Genomic DNA, 23096 nt, shown 5'->3' with positions numbered 1-23096 from the left:
TTTTTCAGACAAGGGCTACTCAAGGCCTTTTAAAAGCTGATGTTGTTTGTTAACCGTCAAGTGTGGCCAATTCCAAAAGTTAATACTTTATACTCTGAGCTATAAATGAGCTCCTAAACATTGTATACAGATCAAATTACAATGTGGATACTCTAAGCAAAACATACCACTTACAGAAATTTCTTTTATAAAATTGAGATTTCACATTATATTTGTTTAAATCACAGTAAGTCTGTAACTAATTCCTCAACCCATCATTAAAAAAAACGCTCCTTAACAATGTAAAAGATTTTATTCACTATTTATGGTTCTCTGAAATGAGAAATAGGAATAGCTAATCTAAAATACATCTGCAGTGGTCTATTCCCCTACCCACCCATATCTACTAGTATGCAATAACAATAGAAACTACTTCACAGGCTCTGGCTGGGTGTTTCAGTTAGTTAAAGCATTATCCCAATATACCAAGGTTGTGGGTTCAATTCCCACTCAGGGCACCAATGAATACATAAATAAGTAGAACAACAAATCAATGTTTCTCTCTCTCTCTCTCTCTTTCTCCCTTCCTCTCTCAAATCAATTTTAAAATAAAAATTTAAATAAAATAAAAAACTGGTTCACAGCCTACCTACTCTTAACCCTAATACCCTGTTACAGCCACAAAAATACTTGAATTCTGGTTGTTTTTTTAATGAGACAACCACATCTACTGTTAATTTACCAGCATTGCCCTTAATACATTTCTAGAAAAATATTTAGTTTTAAGCTGCAATTAAGGTTCCTAACCAAGAGGTCAGAAAAACTGACTATTGAAGCTGCTGGGCTTCTCCCCTGTCGGAAGCTATCTTTACTGATTAACCAGGGAAGGAAAAAAGTGGATTAGAGAGAAGAGAAGGAAGACAAACTGGTTGGGGGGTTAAAGGTGACACCATCCAAAGTCACAGTGACTTCTGGTTCTGAAATTCACTAAGAGGACAGCATTGGCAATGCCATTCATCTAAAAGTAAATGGAATTAGAAGAAAATGATTTCTTACTATTTTATATTTCTTAGAAAAAATCTGTTATTAAAACTTATTATAATTGGCTTCTCCCCAATTAAGCAGGTTTACTAATATTTTACTGTGGAGAAATTGCTTTTAAAAAGAAAAAAAAGTGAAGGTTAAAAAAAGGCCTGGCACATAAAAAAATCAGAGAGCAGGGGAGCATGCAGCTCAGAGACTGACCACTGGAGTCCACTTGCGGTGCTGGCTGCCCTCAGCTAGTGAGGAAAAGATAGGCCAATAAAATCTCCTCTCTCCAACACACACAATTTTTATTGCACAGAAATAACCTCTAAAATCCAAGACTAACTTACCTAGTGAATGAGAGGAAATACTGCAAATTTTGCACATAGACACAACATTTTTAAAGCAAATTTAAGGGGTGCAAATAAACTCCCAAACTGTATACGGGACAACTACACCCAGTGGGGTGAGTGTGGCCAGAAAGCAGGCCACTGCTAGTCTGAGGCGTGGGCCTCGCAGTGAGCACATTAAAACCACGTATTTCCTTCGAATTATCCTCATTAATTATGTCAACCAATGTGTATCAAGAGATCATTTTGCCAACAGTATATAATAAGGAACATATTTACATTTTCATTTGCATTTTAAAGACAAATTGTTAGAAATGATGATGATGATTATGAAAAACAAGATTAAAAGTGTGTTCATTTCGGAAAAAGCTATATTAGTATTACTCACCCAGCCACAAACACTTTTGTAGTGAATACAATACTGCAAAACAATTCACAGCTTCATAAAAAGTCAGAATACAAGTTCATCACGATTTTTTCCAAGTCAAAATTTAAAAGGGCTCAACTTAACATTAATGCTTAACTATTTTACTCTAAAGTCTGTAAAATATATAAAATGCCGAGATTATCAACAGTGACATAAGTTTTGAAGTCAGGGGCCACATGTATTTTCTTCAGGTTGGTTCCATTTGTGTAGAAGGTCTGTGAGGATTCCCCAGTGACGACGTTCCACCACTGCAGAGAGAAGGAAACCCCCGTCAGCCTGGTGACTACACCGCACGACGGTCGGCAGTGACAGCCCAACAGGGTGCATCCTGCGCCCTACCACGTTCCCGTGCCCAAACTTTCAGCAAACAGCAGGAAAGCAGTCTAAGGTTTAATGCTGAACACAGTTACTACCAATCGATCAGCCTTTCCTGATCAACCCTGGTGACTGTCTCCCAGCCACCCTACACCTACCCACCTGCACCTGAGGCGTGAAAAAACATGCAGCCAGTCGAGAGCATCGGACACGAGGCCACGCAAAGTCCGCCAGGGCCAGGGCTGGACTGAGCTCTCCTGTCTGCAGGCAGGCCTCAGCGGGACGGACGGAAGAATGCCTTCTCCTCTCTAAAAACGGCCCGTTGCAGACAAGAACTGGTATTCTGGCAGACACCAAGACCATTCATAATCTGGGCTACAGGACAGACTGTCCTCTCTACTGAATCTTCCCTTTCACCAGGAGTGACTCCAGAGCCGATGACCAAGTTTCAACATAAAATACTCGATGCATGTATGCACTAAACAAACAGTGAACACCTCAAATATGGCAGGTACTCTGGCGAAGTCCTTCCTTTCTCCTCCCAATCACTGAATTCACTAGAACTGTAACAATATTTATACTCATTTATCAAATGGAGATTATAAAGCTCACTCATATACACCACAGCTAAAATGAGAGCAAAAGAGACACCATACATGAACACCTTTTGAAAAGGGCTTGGGTACATCCAGATTCTGGGTACTATGAATGAAGTAACAGTGCGACTCACTTTTGCGTCCATGGCAGTGCCTCCCATGCTGCCTCACGCAGCTGGCTGAGTCGGTTTCCATGCTCACTACCAGTAACAACAACTGGTAAAAGTACACCCCATGGACTTTAGTAAACCTCGCTGAAGCAACATAGACTAACTTGAAATCTTCCAGAACTGACACTTTTGCTTTGCAAAATACCAATGTAATCAAGATGGCTGAGGACACATTCCACCTACTTGAGAGAAGACTCAGTTTTCAATTGCTGGGGGCAAACCACAGAGGCAGTAGGTCCTGAGGGACCACCCAGGAACTGCCTCAGTTTAAACAGAAGGAACCAGGGTTTCGAGAGAAGAGAGGCCTCATCACCCAAGATGACCGTGTCAGCAGGTGGCAGGGGTGTGACAGTCTCTAGCTTCCCCATCAGTGCTCCCACCAGCTGTCCTCTGTTAAAACAGACCACTCTACTTGGAAACATTACACCAGCCACTAATTTAAATACATGCTAAAAAGCAGTGACATAAAAGTGATAGCTAATACGGGGGATTTCTAGGGCAGAAAACCCATTCTGTAAGGTACTGCAATGATGGACACATGCCATCATACATTTGTCAAAATTCCGAGAGTGGACACCACCAAACGTGAACCCTGATGCAAACATGGCTTTGGGTCATGAGGATGTGTCAGTGAACACTCATCAGTGGTAACCGGTACCACTCTGGGGGGCGTGTTAGCAGTGGGGAGGTTGTGTATGCGTGGGGGCAGGGCTGGGTACATGCTGCTCAGTTTTGCTGTGAACCTAAAACTGCTCTAAAAAATAAAGTAAATTTTTAAAAATAAATCACAGCTAACATCTACTTAGGGAACACTATGTGCTACTACTTATAAGTGCTTTAATCCTCCCAACCCTATAGGTAGAAATTGTGCCCATTTTACAGATAAGAAAATAGAGGCACTGCCAGTTGAAATCATCTTGTGATTGATAAGAATATTAACTTAACAAAGCAAATGAGCAGCAGAGCCAGGCCCTGGTCTCGGGCGGTGGGCCCCAAGGCTCACTCTCCTGACCACCCCCCTCTGCTGCCTCTAAGGGCAACCCTGCATGAGTCAGCTCATGGGGAAGCCCATGAATTTTCTCCTCATGAATTAATGTGGGTTTCTTGTCATTCTACCAGTGGACATACCCTGTGGCATAACACAGGCAAACAGCTAAATTATAGTACTTTTTAAATTTACAAGTAGGAACAATTTTGAAAGTTAAGAGCCTTTTAGCTACTGGATACCTACTTTGTCTTATTGACATTCAATTTATACAGCTTGGATTCTCAAGTAAACAGACTCCAACGGCCTACTTTCTGGGACACTACAGCAGCTGCTCCTTCTTACTTTTAATTGGCTCTGGGCAGCGGATGTCTCATTAACATGCTGGGTGGGGGCTGGCAGGGTTCTGTCACCATCACCTTCACCAGAGGGAGGAGCAGGCTGACTGTCACAGGCAGAGACCAAACACACGGGTGATAGGCTCTTCCGCCCTAAGGCATTAACCTCTACAATACAGCTATCTATTCTGTTACTTTATTTCAGGGTTCTCCAAGAACTCTGGAAATCTGGTCACTGATCTCTGTCACACCTTGTAAACCAGACTCCGGGTTACGGAACAGCCTTCGAGGGGCCCCAGAGCATCAAATGACATGGTCTCTAAAGCTCAGTGTCTCAGCAGTTTCTCAGCTGTTAATGAAGAGCAGGCAAGGCTCCCAGCCCCCTACACAAAAGCAGCAATGTCACCATTCGAAGCACCATTCTCAGAGCCGGTTAACTTCATCCTCATGTTAAAGAAGGGCAAGTGGTAGTCCCAGTTCCCCAGTCAGTAAGTCTGGCATGCCAAAGGAGAGTTAACACAACATGCTGTACGGTGTTGCATTCTAGGTGTAAACTTGTACAGGGATCCTAACGCACATCCTCCCATAGAGCTAAAAACTGCTCTCTTATTTATCTTTTCTGATAAACTCGATTTTTTTATGTTGAGCAAAATTACGATTACGTGGGTCTCACATTATCAAAAACTTCAACTCATTCATGCAAATATTTTTTAACATCCACATTGTGTTAGACAATTAGAATCATCTCCTACACTTGAACGTTTTCAGTAAGAGATAATAGTATCATAAGATCTAATTTACTAGGGATCTAGTTAAAGTGGTCAGCACCACATAGAGCATCATCTTCGACCCCTTTCCTAAGCAAACCACTGTTCCAAACTCCCACCTCAAGCGTCCCCCTTTACAGACAGCCTCTGCTAACTCCCAGAGGTGGAATGTTCGCTCCTCCCCTTTGTGCCTTTACTCTCCATATGCGAACGTTCCCAGAACCCCTCCTACGCTCCAGAGACTTTATTGTCTGCTTCCCCCACAGACTGTAAGGCAGCAGCTGGCAGGAACCAGGTTTAAAACTTGTGCCACGCAGCAGTGTCTTGGCACACAGCGGACACTTAACACCTCTTACTGGGTGGATGGATTAATAGACGCAAGTGCCAAAAAACAACCCTGACGCACCATGACATTCAAGCCTCGGCCACGGCAGTCACTCCTGAGTTTGTATACGCCAACTTAAGGAAGACAATTCTAGGGAAGACACAACTCTCCATGAACATCACATTTCTCATCTATAAACTGAAGATAATAAAATTTAAGCCTTACAAAACTGGCTAATGAGATGATATAAGTAAAGTGTTTTGTGAACTATAAAGCAATATGCTCCTGCCAGTGTTATGAACACTGCTACCATTACTATTAATACTTAAAATCTCAGAAATTCTTTTAAAGACTTTCAACCCAAATAGTTAATAATGACGAGGCAGAAATAAAATGAAGTTAAACACCCGACTCTCCAGTCATCCTTATCACCTAAGACCTTGTACGGGGCAGTCTGAGAGCTCCGGACCTAGAACACCCCCAACACTGCCACCAAAACCTCCACGAGACCTGAGGAAAGCAGCCTTGCACAAAACAGGGACAAGGAGAGCCGCCCTTGCCCTTTGCTGGGCTGCATGAGGACCAACTGAGACACAGGAAGTAAAAACAGCTCGGAAAATGGGACACAGGCTGTTCTTTTCTTTCCCGGTCTTTAGCGCACTCTTACCTTAAGATAGCCCCCAGCAGAGACTAGCATTTTGCTATCTGGAGAAAAGCAGAGGTCGGTCACCCAGCCCCCGTGGGTAGCGGCTCCTTCTTCTACGGAAATCGGAGCACATAAATGAAGCAGCTCCCCATTTGACACATTCCATATCTACACAGACATGAAACACAGTCCATTACCAGGATTACCCAGAAACTCATTATGTATTTCTACCTCATATGAAACATCTTTGGAAATCAAGTTAGTGATACCTTAGGAATTTTTTTAGATTGTGATCTCTCCTGTTCAAATTGTTTAAAAAACGGTTTACTTACAATATTTATCATTGACTATACTTCAAAAAATAATACTGTGGCTCTTTTCATCTAATAAAGAGAGGATGATAAAAGAAATAAGAAATAAACAAGACCTAACATATAGACTACCTCAAAAAAACAAAGAAAGCCTGGCTGGTGTAGCTCAGTGGATTGAGTACAGGCTGGGAACCAAAGGATCTAGTTCAATTCCCAGTCAGGGCACAGGCCTGGGTTGCAGGCCAGGTCCCCAGTGGGGGACATGTGAGAGGCAACCATACATTGATGTTTCTCTCCCTTTCTTTCTCCTTCCCTTCACCTCTCTCTAAAAATAAATAAATAAAATCTTAATAAATGCTGCCCCAATAAATTTAATTTTTAAAAAAGAAATTCTAGTCTAAGATCTACCACTGAGAATGTGGCAGATGTCATTCAAACATGTTAAGTATGGATTTTAAACACTAAGTTCAAAAAAACAAACCTAGAAGTCCCAGCATGGATAAGTACATACAGAGAGAGACAGTATTTCACTAGGCTCTCATAACCAGCCTAATTACAGATGCTAATATTTCTACTTATTTCCAGTGACAATATATAAGCAGTACTCTAATTTCTCAAAGAAATGCCTGTCCAATTAAAAATAGAGGCGTAAAAATATCAAAGTCATCCTTTGTAAATGTATTAGAAAATCCAAAAGAATGACATGCTGCCATCTAAAACAAAGTCATAAAACAGAAAACTGAATGGTGATCATCAGGGGCTAAGAGGAAGAGACTGTGGGAAGGTTATAGCCAAAGGATACAGTTTGTTATGCAAGACACATATACTGTATTGTATATTTAAATTTTCTGTTTTTTAAAGATTCTGTTTATTTATTTTTAAAGAGATAGGAAAGGATGGAGAAAGACAGGGAGAGAAATGTCAATGTGCAAGAGGTACATCAACCAGTTGTCCTGGTCAGCAACCCGGGCCTGTGCTCTGACTGGGAATCGAACCAGTGAACCTTTGGTTCCCAGCCTGCACTCAATCCACTGAGCTACACCAGCGAGGGTGTGTGTATTTAAAATTTTCTAAGGTGAAGGTACATCTTACGTGAAAAGTTATTACCACAGACAAGAAAAATGATAAAGAGGATGGGAGAGAGCTTTGGGAGGTGATGAAGATGTCCATGACTGATGATGGATGGGCTCAGGGGTGGACACTTCCCACTAAACTCACCGAATTGAAGTAATGTTAATGAACGGATGAGGAGTGAATGAATGAATGAATGAATAAGGCCATAAAAGTACAAAAAAATAAAGAATCAAATGGCAAAACTCATCAGAAAGAATTCAGTAAGACAGCTAGATATAAGACAGAGAGGCAATTTTCTCCTTCAGGGGTTTCTGAAAAATGAAACCCTGCCTCACAACCAGGAAAGAAGCCCTTTCATCCCAGATGAGAGCTTAGCAAAATAATGTTCCCAAAACAGCCCTGCCACTTCAGAAGATGTGGCATTTACAAGATCGGTGTAGAGAAGATTACGTAGTCCTCAAGCAGGAGAATCTTCTTCCTGGAAAGCCTAGCTGATAACGCCTGTGTTCCTGCCAACTGCACGCTCTCTCATTCTTCAGCATTACATACCTATTCCTTGAATTTTATATCCTTCTTTGTGAAAAAAAAAAAAAGAAAAGGAAGAAAAAAGAAAAAACAACAAGACTCTCCTCCCATCAAGTGTCCGACCCTCTGACATACCGAAGGCAGGTGGGCCCACGGGGATGGCCACCGGCCCCACTGTAAATGTGGACTAGCTGACGGGTCTGGTGCTTAAAGGGAGGCTTTTTTCAGTGCTGAAAGTGGCAGAACATGCACTTCATTTATAATCTAGATAATGATTTACCAAATTATTTTCCTCATATTCTGCCACTAAAAACAACCTTTGGTTCAGGTCCAAGAATTAAGATGACTCATTCTCAAGCTAACAGCAGAGAACCAGCTGCTAATAACTAGGGCATCTGCCTCCACACACATGGGAAGTGCTTCACTCTAACATGAATCTTCTCTGCAGCTACGAACCCAACGTGCACATGAAACGAAACAAAGAATGCCTCCTCCACGCGGAACCCAGGGCCGGGGCTTCCTCGTCACACTACCAAGGGTCCCCAGGGCGGTGCAGAGGGCTCGCCCAAGCTACACGCACGAAGAGCAGTTCTTCACGTCCCCAGACACCCTACCCTGATTTCTCCATTGTCATCTCCAGTTGCCAACAGGGTACTGTCCACAGAGAAGGCAGAGCAGCGCACACAGCCTTTGTGGCCCTCCAATTCATGAAGAGGGGAAGGGAGTTCGAAACTCCAAATCTGGAAGACAATTAGGATTGTTTAGGAGCGGTAAACTCATTCAAAATAAGCCTCTGCAAACCCTGCCTAGAATGCTAGGTAGTCACCAAGTCAATCACATAGAAGTTTCAGCTTTCAACAGTTCATAAACTCCCATGGGAGGCCCAAGTTCCCACCAATTAAAGAGAAGCTCAAAAATCTTGTTCATTTTTTAGTTTCTCATTAATTACTCAAGTTCACTTCAGCTCAAGGATCAAAGTTCTTAACTTTCCATTCAGAAGGACAAACAGTAAATGAGTTAAGAATGGCCTGTGGTGCTGAAGCAGACTCGACTGTGAGTCCCGGCTCCACTACTCACTAGTTCCTTGTGGCCTAGGACAACCCACGTAAGATGCTGCAGCTTCAGTTTCTGCATCTGTGAAATGGGGACATTTCACAACAGCACCTACGATGTGAAGATTAAATAATAGAGACTGAAATTCCTAGCACAGGGTCTAACACGTGGCAAGTGTTCCTGAAAGGGTAGGGACACTATACTGTCCTACGATCCTGGTGGCCAAATGCAGTTCTTTCCCTTCCAACATTAGCCCGTATGGTTTTGTCATCGTAAGGGAGACAACATGCATGTGCTGAAAACGACCATCGTCCAGGCACTGTGCACCAAGATCTGGTGGTACAAAGGCCAACTAGGTGCAATCCCTGTCCTTGAAAAGTTTGTAATTTAGTCAGGAATGCTGGCTTATGGATGGTTAAGTGAACAGCTGTATGAAGTAAATGCTCTAATAAGTGTGAGTAATCTGTGACAGGCACAGTGACGGTGAAGCAGCTAATCCTGCCTGAGGTCCAGAAAGGGTTCACTGAAGAGCTGACCTCAAATCTGGGTCTGAAAGAATGAGTCATAAGGCTTCGTGGTAGAAAAGGAAAAGAAGGCTGTGTTGAGTCACAGTTCACAGTGAGCACAAAAAGACAGAGGGAGCAGGAGCCTGACACAGAGGGAACGATGTAGCAGAAAGAGACAGAGATGAACTTCGACTCTGGCTAGCTGGGACTCTGGCTTACCAACTATCAGGTCACAGAAGTGTTTCAGCAGGGATGCAGACGGCAGTGCCAGGAGATACACTGGAAGAGGTACAGACCACCAGCAAAGGAAGTGAGCATGGTTTTAAGGGTGGGAGAAAGGACAAGAGGAAGATCCAAGAGACACTGAGAAGTAATGAACACAGCACAAAGACAGTATAGAGTCCCAGGCAATTCCAAGGTTTGTAGTTTGGAAAGATGGGTCAATAATAATGCCATTAACAAAGACGGATAAAAAAAGGAGAGAATGAACTATTCAACATCCCCAAAAGGCAGCATCATTTCACTGGAATATTATTTCTCAGAAGCACCAACTTTATATCAGTTATATAAAAACTTAACTGTGAATATGCAATTAAATGTAAACCTCCTTCAATGCTTTTATTGTCTATAATATGCCTTCAATTGCATATGATTAGTAACAAAAAGTAAATCAGTAAGGAAGAAATCAAAAGTCCTTAATGTCACTCATTTAATCTATTTGACACCAACTAAACTGCCAATGGGAATCCTCCGAAAACTCACAAAATATGACAGACATGCAGAGAGAAACTCATTATTCACTTTGTACACTATTTGGACCCATAACTCATAACCAATACCAAGTTTCATGCATGCACATTTTAACTGACCAACCTACCTTTGCAGTCTTGTCAGCAGAGGTAGATGAAAACTTGGTAGCATCAGGAGAAATATCACAAGAAAGGACTGTATCCTGGTGACAGGCAAAGTCTTTCTCTACTTTCCCAGTAGTGATATTCCATACCTTCAAAGAAAAACTCAGAAGCTGACACTTAAGAACATTTTGTGTTACTGAACATAATCAACTAGAAGACAGACCTATAAAACAAGAGCCTTAGCACAGTTGTGGTCTGACCTCTTTACATGCCCCTTTTGGTACAGAAGCTCACGCACACCAAGCAGACACAGGTGACTGCAGGAAACTTACAACAAGCATGAGAAAACAAATGTGAATATGTAAGTAGTGACTTATCATCTACCTGCTTTTGGCTGTCACGATATAATCACTGCAACATTAGAATACTTTTTTAGAAAGAAATGTGTTCTTCAAATTACCTTCACCGTGCCATCAAATGACCAGGAAAGCAGTCTTGAATTTTTCAGGAGCCTAAAGTCTTTCACTGTTTCCTGGTGGGCTTGCAGGGAGATATAGTCCTCTGATTGCCAATTCCATACCTGAATATCAAAGAAGTAAGTGTTATAACCCTCTCTCCATAATATCCCACTGGAGGGGTAGGGAAGAATGTGCTCACTGTCCAAAGTCTTTTTTTTTGTTTTTTTTACTATTATGAGTTTATCTGAGTCAAACTGAAGACATATGACTGGGAGCAAGATCTCAAATGCTCCCGTTTAAAGTCTTGTATCCTTACTGCATCTCAGTGAAACAAAGAATACCAAGAAAGAATGTGGTATCCCGTTTTACAGACAGAGAAAATGACTGAAGGCTAAATAAGTTGACTAGGGGTAAAATAAAATACTTTTCCTCCTAAATAAAATTTGTTTTCTTTATTTTCTCGGAGAATGGTTAATTACACCAGAAGATGGAGAAAAGCCACAATATGCTAGTGAGCTCACACCTGATTACATTTTTCAGGGAAGATTATCCCGATCACATATTCACAGATTTCACAAGCCAGGCAAGTCTGCAGATTCCAGCCCTGCTAAAGCTACCGAATCCTCCTGGCCCTCGCCTGGCAAGGTCAACTGACCAAGAGCAGCTTCAAACAAGGTCATGGAATTTCCCAGCTTCAGAGATCTTAGCTAAAACCTAAAGCAATCCTTGAAAATGAGAAAAGAGGTGGTACAGTGCATTATTCTTCACATGGAGTTCCAAAAGAACTCCTCAGGTGAAAGGGAAGAAGAAACTGAAATAATACAAGTGACTGGCACAAAATAAGCCATACAAACATACATGAGGCATACAGGTAACCAGAAGGTTTATTTCTATGTCATGTCCATGTACAGAACCCTTAATTCCTAAATGAAAACAACTACATTTAGAGTCTTTTTAATTCTTGACTTGAAATTAATTTAACATATTCATTTAGCATCTATACGGGAGGCAAATATGAATGAAACAAGAATCTAGCATTAAGAAACTTAAGGGTCCAGCAGAGAAAATGAGATATGCCAAAAACAAGCAATAGAAGCTCTATCGACACCAATAAAAGTCTGTGGAATGCAAAAAAGCAATTCCTTGGAGAAGACTTGGTTGAGGGAACACATGCAAAGCAGGCTTGAAGAATGGACTGGAAGTGAGACTCACACATGGTGGAGGGCATTCAAAAAAAGGGAATGAACGCTAACAGTTAAAACACAGGAGGAGGAAATGTGGAAAGATTATATGGGCCAAAATCTGGCTGGAATACAGGATATGAAAAAGGAGCAGTAGGGAAAAAACGGTTGGGAAGATATTTGGCAAAACAGCCCAGAGAATCCAATCAAGTTTGATTTGTGGGATGTGGACGATCAGGCAGGCTCCAACAGAATTTTCATCCTTCCACTTTTAAAAATCAGCCACCATCATAGGTACACATATCAGTAATATTCTAGATCTGGCTGTGACTCGTGCAGGTTAAACCGCAGAAATGTCTTCAGGGATTTTCCTAACAGGCTTAGGCAAAATTGTAAAAGAAACACCACCACCCCCTCCCGGCTATTTTACCCCTTCATCCTCGCATGTCGCAGCCAGCCCCCCGGCCCCACTCCCAGACTCCCCCCGTCTCTGCCATCGCAGAGTGCCCGCTCGCAGAAGCAGGGTCACAGGAGCAGGGAATCTTCTATGAGAGCAAGAGGAGCTGCAAGCGAGAATAACTGAACGGGAATGAATTGGGAACTTCAGTCTTTTAAGACCGGTGAGATGTATCAGGGGAAGGGGAAGAAAGGGCAGCTTTTCTGCAAGCCCCCCTGCCCCCCATCAAATCATATCAGAGAGCAAAGGCACTTGTGCAAAAAAAAAAAAAAAATACCCGACCTAGACCACTCCCACTAGGAACTTTCCAGTTCCCTCCTCCTACCTTCTGGGCTTTACTGGACTAGAGGATGAAACACAACTCATACTTCTAAAAATAATCTAACACCAATCCTGAAAATACTCCTAGAAATCATTTTTCCCTCTAGCTGAGAATATCTGATCTTCAGGCAGGTCATAAAACCTACGAATTTAGCTTCTGACAGAAATGCTACACAGTATACAATGTCTCGGCAGAATTTCATCAGATGTAGTTTAGTTTTACCCATTTCAAAGCCATCTGGAAAGGAAGAAAGATGAATATCACACTGAGTGTCACAGCTAATACCTCAGTATCATGGGAGCCTGTAATAAATAAGTTTCTATACTGAAGCCAAATTTCTTTCAAATCATATAGGCTCACAAAGACATAATACAGTTTTATTCCAAAATAGCTTTTAGTAGGATATCATTTTCTTATTATCATCACAATAAGATAAAATATATATATTTACATGCATACACATATATAGATACTAAACTAAAAACATATAATAACTTCCACTGCACATGTGTTGATCTCCTTCACTTCTAAAACCTTACAAGAGACAAAGACAAGAGAATGGCAAAGAAGATAAAATGTTGGAGCTGCAAAGCTGAAGACAACTGACTTAGCAGAACCAAGAAAACAGAATCCTAAAAATATTAAAGAAAGACAAAAAGCAATGAAACTAACGCTACAGAACTCCCAAGTACTCAGAAATGTAGGTCATTAAGTACACCTAGAGGTGGGAATGAGGGAGGGGCTAGGAATGGAAGTATTGGGAATTCTGGGAAAACGGCAGCAGGGTAGGCAGTTTTCCTTTTTTAATCTCCCCAAAACCTCCACTGAAAGCTGACAAAGCAACTAAAAAAGCAAAACCAAATGCACAGGCCACATTAACAAGATCGTGTTACATGACGAAGTATCCCCACAAACCCCAAGGTGCAAGAGAGTGAGGCAGACTGAGAGCTCCCAGATCTACATGGTAATAGCATCTGCGTGGGAAGGAGCAGAGGGAAGCCTGGGGAGCCTGACAGATCTCAGAGAGAAAAGTCCGCAAAGAACCAAGTGACATGAGAAGTGCAGTGGACCAACAGAAGAGCAGCAGAAACTAAGTGCAAGGCCACTGTGGTTAGTCGGGAAGGGCCAAGCAGTCTGGGCCCTACCAACTCTCAAAATTAACTCAGCCAATTCTACAATGAGGAGAAACTACTGGGAATAGAATCCAAATTGAGTAGAACGAGGATGATGGTAGCAAAGAAAAGAGAAGGCCTAAATAAACTGAGGGAAGGGAACAGAGCAAAGAAATCCCCAAAGAACAGGCCCTACCTTTAATACTTTGGGAAAACACAGGAGGAGGAGCTACAGAGCTATGAGGCTAGAAATGCTGGCCTCCCACTCCTTCAAAGAGTTCAGGAAAGTTACTTTGTGCAAAAGATAAAAAATCCTAGTTGAATCCCAAAGTTACCATGAGGGAAAAAAAAACAGAATAAAGTGCAGAATAATGCTCCTACAGATGCAGAAAGCAAACCAGAAAAACAATCTCTGGATTAAAGGGGGCCAGCATAACTAAGGGCAGCATTATAGGTAAGAACAGGGGTCAAGTGAAGGTTTACACAAAACATTGACACCCTACCCCCAACCCCCGTTCTCTTCCTCCGCTTGGCTCTAAGAACCTTCAGCCACATTTGACAAGACTGAGACAAAAGACCTAAAGATACTGACAACAAAAGTTTCTCATTCAAATCACCATTCAGAGAAGGTCTCAGTCAACACACAAAATTTTCAGTCAGCCTTTCAGTGCCTATCTCTGGTAGCAAATGATCACTACACAGATGAAGATGGCCTTTAAAATAAAAGGCCAGCTGTTGGGAACTGCCCCGCCTGGTTTCAGAAGCTGTAACTCCCCCATGGCTAAGGCTGAGTGAGCGACCTTCAGACCAGAAGGCACTAAGGAGACAAAGCTTATCTCCCTGGCAGGGGCACTGCCCCTGCCCCTTTTACTTCACCCTGCCTGGCCCCCAGTGCATGATCGGTTAGCAAATGATGGGCAAGATTCCTCAAGGGAGGGACGACCTAAGACAGGCACAATCACAGGGAGTCCCCAGAGAAGGACTTGGGAGTTATAGCAAAAGGGGGTGATGGACCCTCACCCCTTGGCTTTGACATAGCCTGAGTCCTCATTCTGTTTGTGAGAAGTCTCCTAATCTCTCAGCTGCCTTACTTCCCCTGCTTGACCTAAGCCTGAAACAATGACAGAGGGTGGTACAACCCTGTGCTGGAAAAGATGGGTTCCCTGGGTGATCAGGCCTAAGAAAGAATACATAAAATCCTGTGAAACCTGCTTTGCTAATAATGTTCCCAATTAAAATAAGGGTCCAAGCAGGAAATGAGTTCGTTTTCCAAAGTTTTGTAGCCCCTTAGCTAACAGACTCTGACTCAGAATAAGCCCTCATAGTTCTTTGCATGTTACCTATTATTTGATCCTTACTGCCTGACAATGATTAATGAGCTTTACCTGTATTTCTGTGCAAAATGAATCCAATAAAAGCCTCCACCGAGGAAAAGCCTCTTGGCCCTTCTCCTTTGAGAGATTGGCCACCTTTTCTTCCCAAACAGATCATATCTTGGTAGACTTATTCTCATCTGTGGCAGCAGGTAGGGGGTCCGGGGGGAGGGGGCGCGGGGCTCTGTGGACGGAGCATCCCCACAGCCAGCCCTGACTGATGTGGATCACTGGGTTGGGCATCAACCCACAATCCAAAAGGTCACAGGTTCAATTCCTACTCAGGGCACATGCCTAGGTTGAGATCCCCAGTTGGGGATGTGTGAGAGCAACCAATCAATGTTTCTCTCCCTTTCTTTCTCCTTCTCTTCCTCTCTCTAAAAATAAATAAAAAAATAAAAGTCCAAAACAACCAAACAGAAGAAAACTAGGATAGGAGGGAATAGCAACTATGCAGAAAAAAATTAAATTTTCAGGAAAAAGTTTAGATATAACTACATTATATACAAGTACCAATTTATGTATTTTATATATCCATCCACCCTCAGGGAAGATAGTTCATCTATGAAATGAAACACAGTACTCTGCAAAGGAAAAAAAATACAAATGGGCTTTCTGGCATTAAACATATAACAGGAGAAATAAAAAACTTAGTTAAAGGATTAGAAGATAAAGCTGAGAAAATTTTTCAGAAAATAAAGCACAGTATAAAAAAAATGAAATGCAGAAAGAAAAAACTAGAATCTTCCAGAGAGAAAAATTAGAAATCAGAAATGCTTCAGACTTAAATGTGCATTGATACATCAATAAAAATAAATTATAAAAGAACACAGAGTAGGCTTAAGGCCTCTATATCCACAATACTTCATTATGATAAACTCTTCGTTTTCCACAAGACTTCATCCCTGTAATAAACATCTGATCCTTTAAAAAATGAGATTATTTCAATGAGATTTTACTACTTTAAAATTACATAAATGTAGCAAAAGGTATATTTATTGATACAAATCCAAATACCCAGGCAGATGGGAGAATCCAAATAAATCCTTGATTTACCAAATAAAAAACTTTCCAGTAGAAGGTTCTAAGTCAAACTGCCTGCCTCACCCACAGAGAAATATGAAACAGAAAGGGGTTTTATCTAAACCCACATGCAGTCTGACTGTGCACCCCAAGTAGTACCACGATGAAGAAATGTTTACAGTACACAACCAGTTTTGAGCCATAATTGAAGTATTCCTTTGCTAGAGTTAGCATTGCCTGTGTTAAGAGTTCACCTTCCTTCTCACCTGAATTGTAGAATCATCAGAGCTTGAGATTAGAGTCTTTCCATCAGCTGTGAACTGGATGTGCCATACAGTGTTCTTGTGCTTGAGGCTGGATCGAAAGATCCTTGTGTTTAGAAGTTCTAAAATCTTCAAAGTAGAAAACCACAGAAAATTAATAGACAGAAAATCAGCAAGACCCATGCATTATACCCTGAAGATATTAAAGACACAAATGGATGGTACACATACATACACATACATCTACGGGCATACAAGAACACCCTAAAAACCCACTGGAATGCCCACATGGCAGTAGGAACCAATGGTCCTTCCAAGTACTCAACTACCCAATTCACCACGCAAGTGGCAGTCTGGGTTCAGCCTCCAAAAAGAATATGACACTTAATATGGATAAAAGAAGTGAAAAAAAATCCTGGATGAGAAAAAAGGCAAGTTCTTTATGAAACAATACAGAGACAAGGTAGGATAAAGGATAATAAGGGAGACAGGTAAAGAAAAGGAGGGTATGAGCAGGCTGGAAGGCAGTGTACGGAGAAGACTTAAAAGGCCTAAAGACGAATATGCCAATGCAGAGTTTGAGAAAGTAGTAACAGGAAGTTTTTTTTTTAAAGTGGTAACAGAACTAAAAAATGACTACATCAAAAAGGTTTAGAAATGAGCTCATACCCCTCTCCTTTGGAAAAGTAAATGTGGTTTCTTTCCTCAAATTAAAATTACTCAAGGAAGTCTAAGGAAAATACAGATGATGCTAAAACAGGAAATGGTAGAAATTCAAACGAAATCTGCATATCTGAAAAAGGTCCCTTAAAAGCAAGGAGGATTGTGTGAATGAAAGCCTTCATGAATGAACAGGATGGACAATCTCCCAGGGCCTATGGAGGGAGGGCCTAAGAGTTGAGCACAGAGGCTCAGAGACACAGGTTTGAATCCCAGGTCTGCCACTTACTGATCTCACAATGTTGTGAAACCAGGCGTTCAGACACCTGTAAAACAGGAATACTGCCTAACATCCAAACTCTTACAATAATTCACCGAGAGCATATGGCACAGTAAACACCTAATAAATGGTAGCTGTGGTTATGTGATAGTAACTACACTGAATCACATAAAATTGCCACTTTATAGGTTGAAAACAGTCAAACATGAGTGATTTCACAAGATTAATTTATGTTATTTATATTATTTGATGACACCGAGGGGGATAAAGATAAGATTACCCCCCACCCTAGGCAAAGACGGAAAAGCCCCATGTGGTACCTCTAACCCAGTCTCCAGAGCCAAGTGCCGCCCCTCCCCCACAGGATAGGAGGATATGGACGAGGCACGCGTGTTACCTTAGTTATTTTCTTAAACTACCTCGAAGGCCATTTCAAGATACTTAGATAGTAAAAACAAAAAGAATGAAGCGTTGGCTTGACAAGTTAAAAAAGAAAAGCGGAACGAAGGATCCTTTAAGAATAAATAGTAATACCTGTATACAACAGTCTGAGAGATGAGGCAGAGAGGAGTAAGGTTCATCCATAAATGTATGACCAGTCCTTGCTTAACAAACAACCACAATACACTTTCTTCAGAGTAGCACCCATATTTACAACTAATAATTTTTCAAAAAAATAATTTTTAAAAAACCCAAAGCCTTAGCTCTGAATGCATGCAATGACTGTGACACACATATAATAATATTTCATCTTCCAAAAGCTTTCTTCTTCACTTTGTGTATAAACATACAAGGTCTGTCTGAAAAACGTCCAGCCATTATTAATATAACGAGAATAGTTTGAACTATATCAATGCAACCCAGCAGCCAAGGGGAGTGGACTGGAACGCGAATGTGTAAACAATGACAACTTCACTATACTAGTCAGTGGGGGCAGTAGATGCCGTAGACTGAGCATGTGTACTGTGTGGCCCCATTGCACTCAAAAACTGCATTCTTTGTTGACTGAGTACAACAAAGAATCTGCATCAAATTTGGCCTTAAGTCTGAACATTGCTCCACAGAAACTATTCAAATGATTCGGAAGGCCACAGCTATGGACCAAGTGATTGGGAGCTTCATCATAACACGCCCACTCATGCCTCATGTCTTGTGCAGAGTTTTTCATGAAACATCAAATCACCCAGGTGACTCAGTCCCACTACAGCCCAGAGTTGATGCCCTGCAAATTCTACCTTTTCCCAAAACTAAAATCACCTTTGAAAGGGAAAAGATTTCAGAGCATTGATGAGATTTAGGAAAACACGACAGGGCAGCTGATGGCACCTGTGAGAAATGTGTGAGATCCCTAGGTGCCTACTTTGAAGGGGATTGAGGCATCACTGTCCTACATACAATGTTTCTTGTATCTTCTATTGTCTTCAATGAATGTCTCTATTTTTCATATTACATGGCTAGATACCTTCTGGACAGACCTTGTATAGTCTCCTCTATGTGGGTCAATATGGACCAAGGAATATTTGTGTAATTCCTTATGAAAATGAATCCAAAGTAAAATAAATGTAGCTATTAATACATTAAGAAATAATTAATTGATACATTAAGACATAATTTCAAAAGGCTTGCATGAGAAAAAGCTGGAGAAGCCAATGTTCTTTGGATAACTATTATATAACTAGAGAAAACATGCTTTTGTGATGAATTTCATTTGTGATAAAATCATTTTTATCTAAAATGGCTTTTATTATACTTTATTATTATTATACTTTATTATATCTTTTTGTCACGTAACCTGGTTTTTTATTATTTATTTGGTATTATTTTATAAGTTAAGAATTTCAGGTGGTGAATAGGTGTACTTCCAACACCAAAAGCAGAAGAGCAAGGAGTGGTGAAGCAGGTAGACACAGGCAACCCCGCACTGACATTCCCAAGGAACCTTATCAGCACCAAGAGGCAAAAAACTTATCCCCTAAATGCCTGAGCTTCAAAGAAAAGAAAAAAATGCTCTTTGCATAGTCAGCTGAAGCTCTGATATACTTGGAAAACAGCAACTGAGCATGGCATAAGGAACACAAACAGACAAAAAGTAGGAGAAACAGTAGTAAAGGCAATGTGAAAAATATACAAGGATTGCAAGAATACCTTTAGTCTAACAGAATGACTAATAAGTCACAGATTTATTCGGTATAGGTCTACAACGCCAGACACACATTCATTTTAAATAAATAACCATACTGCACAGAATGACCAAAGACTAGAATTGAATACCGCAATGGTTCCACCGCTGTCTCCATATGCAACGTACTCAAGATTCGGACTCAAGCAACAGCAACTAACTTGAGCTTCAGTCAGATAATCAATCTGACCTGTTTTTCCATTAATGAGCTAATGAAAAATAAGGCACAATCAGTTATGAGGCTGTAAGAGCTGCTTTTGTTCTTTAGAACAGACACTTCAATTGAAAAATAATAATAAAACAGAGAAAATAACCAGCAAGCACGCCCAGGGGAACAGCAAAGCCCTCTCCTACTCTCAGCAGCTGCATTTAGCACTTCATGCTTTCGTTTCACTTCACTTTTGTGGTTCAAAAAGAAAACATGTTCATAAAGGAAAACAAGCTATAAAAGTTTAAAAAAGCAGCTGCGGTGCCCACCACCTCAGACACATCGGTCTGGTCTGCAATCCCATGGCTAACTCCACAACCTGGTTTTCCACTTCTGCACAAAGTCCATTTCAACAGGGCTCTTGTTTGTAAAAACACACTTCTCTGATATTATTCAGGGGAGTTAGTAAATGGAGACTGAGACAAGTAGTATATAAATTAAAATTAAAATGGGTTTTATATCCTACAAATCACTTACAAAACAGTACAAATTAAGATTCTTACCCTTTTTTGGGTAGGAGAGGGCATTGGAGAAGAACCCATGAACATAATTTAGGTGACAGGACTTGAAATGCTGAAACTAAGATTACCCAGCTTGATAATATGGACCATTCCTAAAAATTCCAGTAATGAAGTTAGCTTATCACTCAGCTAAAACATGTGACCTAGGAAAATATTTCTCAAGCTTAAATCAATGGTCAGATACCTCTCTCTAAGTGTTACAATCTAAACGTCTTGAATTGTTTTTCAACATGAGGTGAGCAGTAATCTTTGTTTCAGGTACAAGAATACAGGGTCAGTCAATCAAGGTAGTTTCTCCTTACACTTCACCCAGCACATCCTGATCTAGTAGATGTTCAAAACGAAGACTGAACTACTAAAAGCTGAATATCTTCTCTCAAAAATCAATTTCCATATTTTTAAAGAAGTGACTAAAAGATGTTTTGTTCACTTAAACCAAACTTTTATTTGTCAGTTTATGCTCGACAGTCTCCCACAATCATTGACATAGAATAAAATAAATACTTTTATAGTCAAATGACTTCCTTTTAAGTCTGAGTTATTACAACTGTTAAAGATTGCACAATTTTTTCTTTTTCTTTTAAGTATCTTATTGTTTATGTTATTACAGTTGTCCCACATTCTCCGCCTCTGGTTGCACAAATTTAATGAAGGTAGTATAAGCATGAAGACACTGAACTTGACAAGAAAACGACAGTGGACAATATCTCAACTGGAAGAATAAGTCTGCCAAAAATCAGTAACAAAGATGTCACATTCAATCCCACATCCCAATTCATCTCAAAAATGCAGGGCATCAGGAGCTCCTGATCGACATATTAAGGACTACTGTAAAACTTGCAAAATATAGAACAAGCTGTATTTAGAAGTGTACCACAGCTTGACTATGAACCCCCCACAACAGACAGGGAAAAACCACCACAGGCCATAGACAATGTAGCCCCAGGTATCTGTCTCCTGAATTTCATTCCATCCTGACCGTATAACCAGCTCACAGACTCTAAAGATGCAAAGGACCTTATAGGTGAAGAAAGTGAGGCTCGGGCAAGTGAGGCAATTTACTCAGCATCACAGAACGAACGGAACTTAAAGCCAGAACTTGGACCTGGGTCTCCTGAGCGAAGTCACTGTTCTCTCCACTGCATCAGGCTGAACTTCACAGCTTTATAACTTGTTCAGCTCTTCCCTACTCTCTGCTAGTCTCTCTCAAGCCCTTGCTATTTCTCATATTCTCAATATGCATGACCCTCCGTTTTTCTCTCTCCTCTTCTCTATTGTTTCTCTCTTGGTTCTTGCACTGCTTCACTATCTCCTTCCATTCTCTCGAGTTTCTTGCTCCCTATCTTAAGCCCCAGTGAGCTTAAGGCATGTGCTCTCTGTTACCACCACTCAAAACTCCAACTATCAATCCTCTGCCAACGGACCTGACTCCAGGGCTCCTTTCCTCTTCAGCCCGTCAACACATGCTTTCTTCTAATGGATCCCTCAGCTTTTTGTTGAGGGGCAGGGTCTACGGAACAACTGTTTGGATCCCTAAATAATATATACAGACCTTTCGGTTTTACCTCAAAAATTTTTGCCTTCTCTGAGAACGTAGGAAGCATTCAAGAACCATTCTTGAACAAACGTGTGAGTAAATAAGTGAATAAACAGGGGTGTTTCAGTACATAAAGCCCAGCTCCTTCCACCTCAATTCCAACGGGTCAGACTCTTTCTTCACTTAAGGTGACTTGTTCTTTCGAAGACCCTGTTATCATTTCCCTGCAATAATGCTTCCCTTGGTACGCCCATCCTCCTTACACACTCCGACAAGTCTAAATCACTACTGTGAACAAGTTCAGATCTGTCCTCATGATATCCTAGACTCCATGCACATCAAGGCATGTGACCACTGATACCACCAGAAGATGAGGTAAGGCAAGGTGTCACCTTTTTATTTCTATCTGAGCCTCAGCTCAAGGCTGATATATTCAGCTGACACCTACTGAGTATCTGCTGGACACCAAACGATTGTGCTTCATCCCGAGTCCAAAGGCAAACCAGAAAAAAATGTGAATTGTGAGTTCAATCAAAACAATTTTTCCATTTGTTTTCTAAGAAATACTCACCTGCAGACGTCTTATATTGTCAACTGCAAGAACCATCACTTTATTTTCTTGAAATACGACATCTATTTCTTGCTTTAAAACTATAGCAGAGTCCTCACACACTTTCTTTGTCTCCCAGAGCTGATTAAGAGATTTAAAAAAATAAAATTAGATTACTGTATCCTCCAAAATATCACAAAGACAAGTTCCAGCAAGATACAAACCAAGCTTCAAACTCAAAATGTCTATGATGCTAAAAATTTGTCAATTATTAGATTGTAACTCAACAATAAGTATTTGCTAATTACATGCTACGGTAACAAGCAGTTAGTGTTAAATGTAATGGGCGCTAGAGCCAAAATGCCTTAGTATAAATTCTAACTCTACCTGTAACTTTGGGCAAACTGTGTAAGTAAGTCAGTGCTATTCAAAGATAAGGACCTTCTGCTGGTTCTCAAACTGTTTGTACCAGAAGGTAAACTAACTATATTACGAAACACACTGTTAACAGTATACTTAGTGATAAAATTGTTTTTTTTTAACGAGACTTATTCATGAAAAAAGCAGTGCATTGATTTACATTCTGGCTCAGGTTTATTGAGCCTGCACTTTAAGTAGCACTGACTTAACCTTTTCTGTGTCTGTTTTCTCAGCTGCAAAAAGGACTGTTATGAGAATAGCAGATACATGGTCAGCAGTTTGTACAATATTAGGCATACAGTAAA

At 40.9% G+C, this 23096-nt stretch overlaps 1 protein-coding gene across 2 annotated transcripts in view; it reads right to left on the bottom strand.

Annotated features, from left to right (window-relative positions):
- Positions 1–23096, bottom strand: part of APAF1 (apoptotic peptidase activating factor 1) — a 73022-nt gene continuing 49926 nt past the window's right edge. For both annotated transcript variants that reach the window (XM_037068557.1, XM_037068558.1), the window contains exons 20-27: positions 22393–22512; positions 19648–19764; positions 16440–16565; positions 10708–10827; positions 10271–10396; positions 8449–8574; positions 5946–6092; positions 1–2030 (exon numbers count right to left, since the gene is read on the bottom strand). In XM_037068557.1, the coding sequence (XP_036924452.1) occupies positions 1884–2030; positions 5946–6092; positions 8449–8574; positions 10271–10396; positions 10708–10827; positions 16440–16565; positions 19648–19764; positions 22393–22512 (1029 nt within the window). In that variant the 3' untranslated portion in view covers positions 1–1883. The remainder of the gene's footprint in view (positions 2031–5945; positions 6093–8448; positions 8575–10270; positions 10397–10707; positions 10828–16439; positions 16566–19647; positions 19765–22392; positions 22513–23096) is intronic.

The sequence above is a fragment of the Sturnira hondurensis genome, unplaced genomic scaffold (assembly GCF_014824575.4).
Source record: "Sturnira hondurensis isolate 20B ecotype Veracruz unplaced genomic scaffold, ASM1482457v3 Scaffold0017436, whole genome shotgun sequence".
Classification (NCBI taxonomy): domain Eukaryota; kingdom Metazoa; phylum Chordata; class Mammalia; order Chiroptera; family Phyllostomidae; genus Sturnira; species Sturnira hondurensis.
This window is presented reverse-complemented; position numbering and strand designations above follow the sequence as displayed.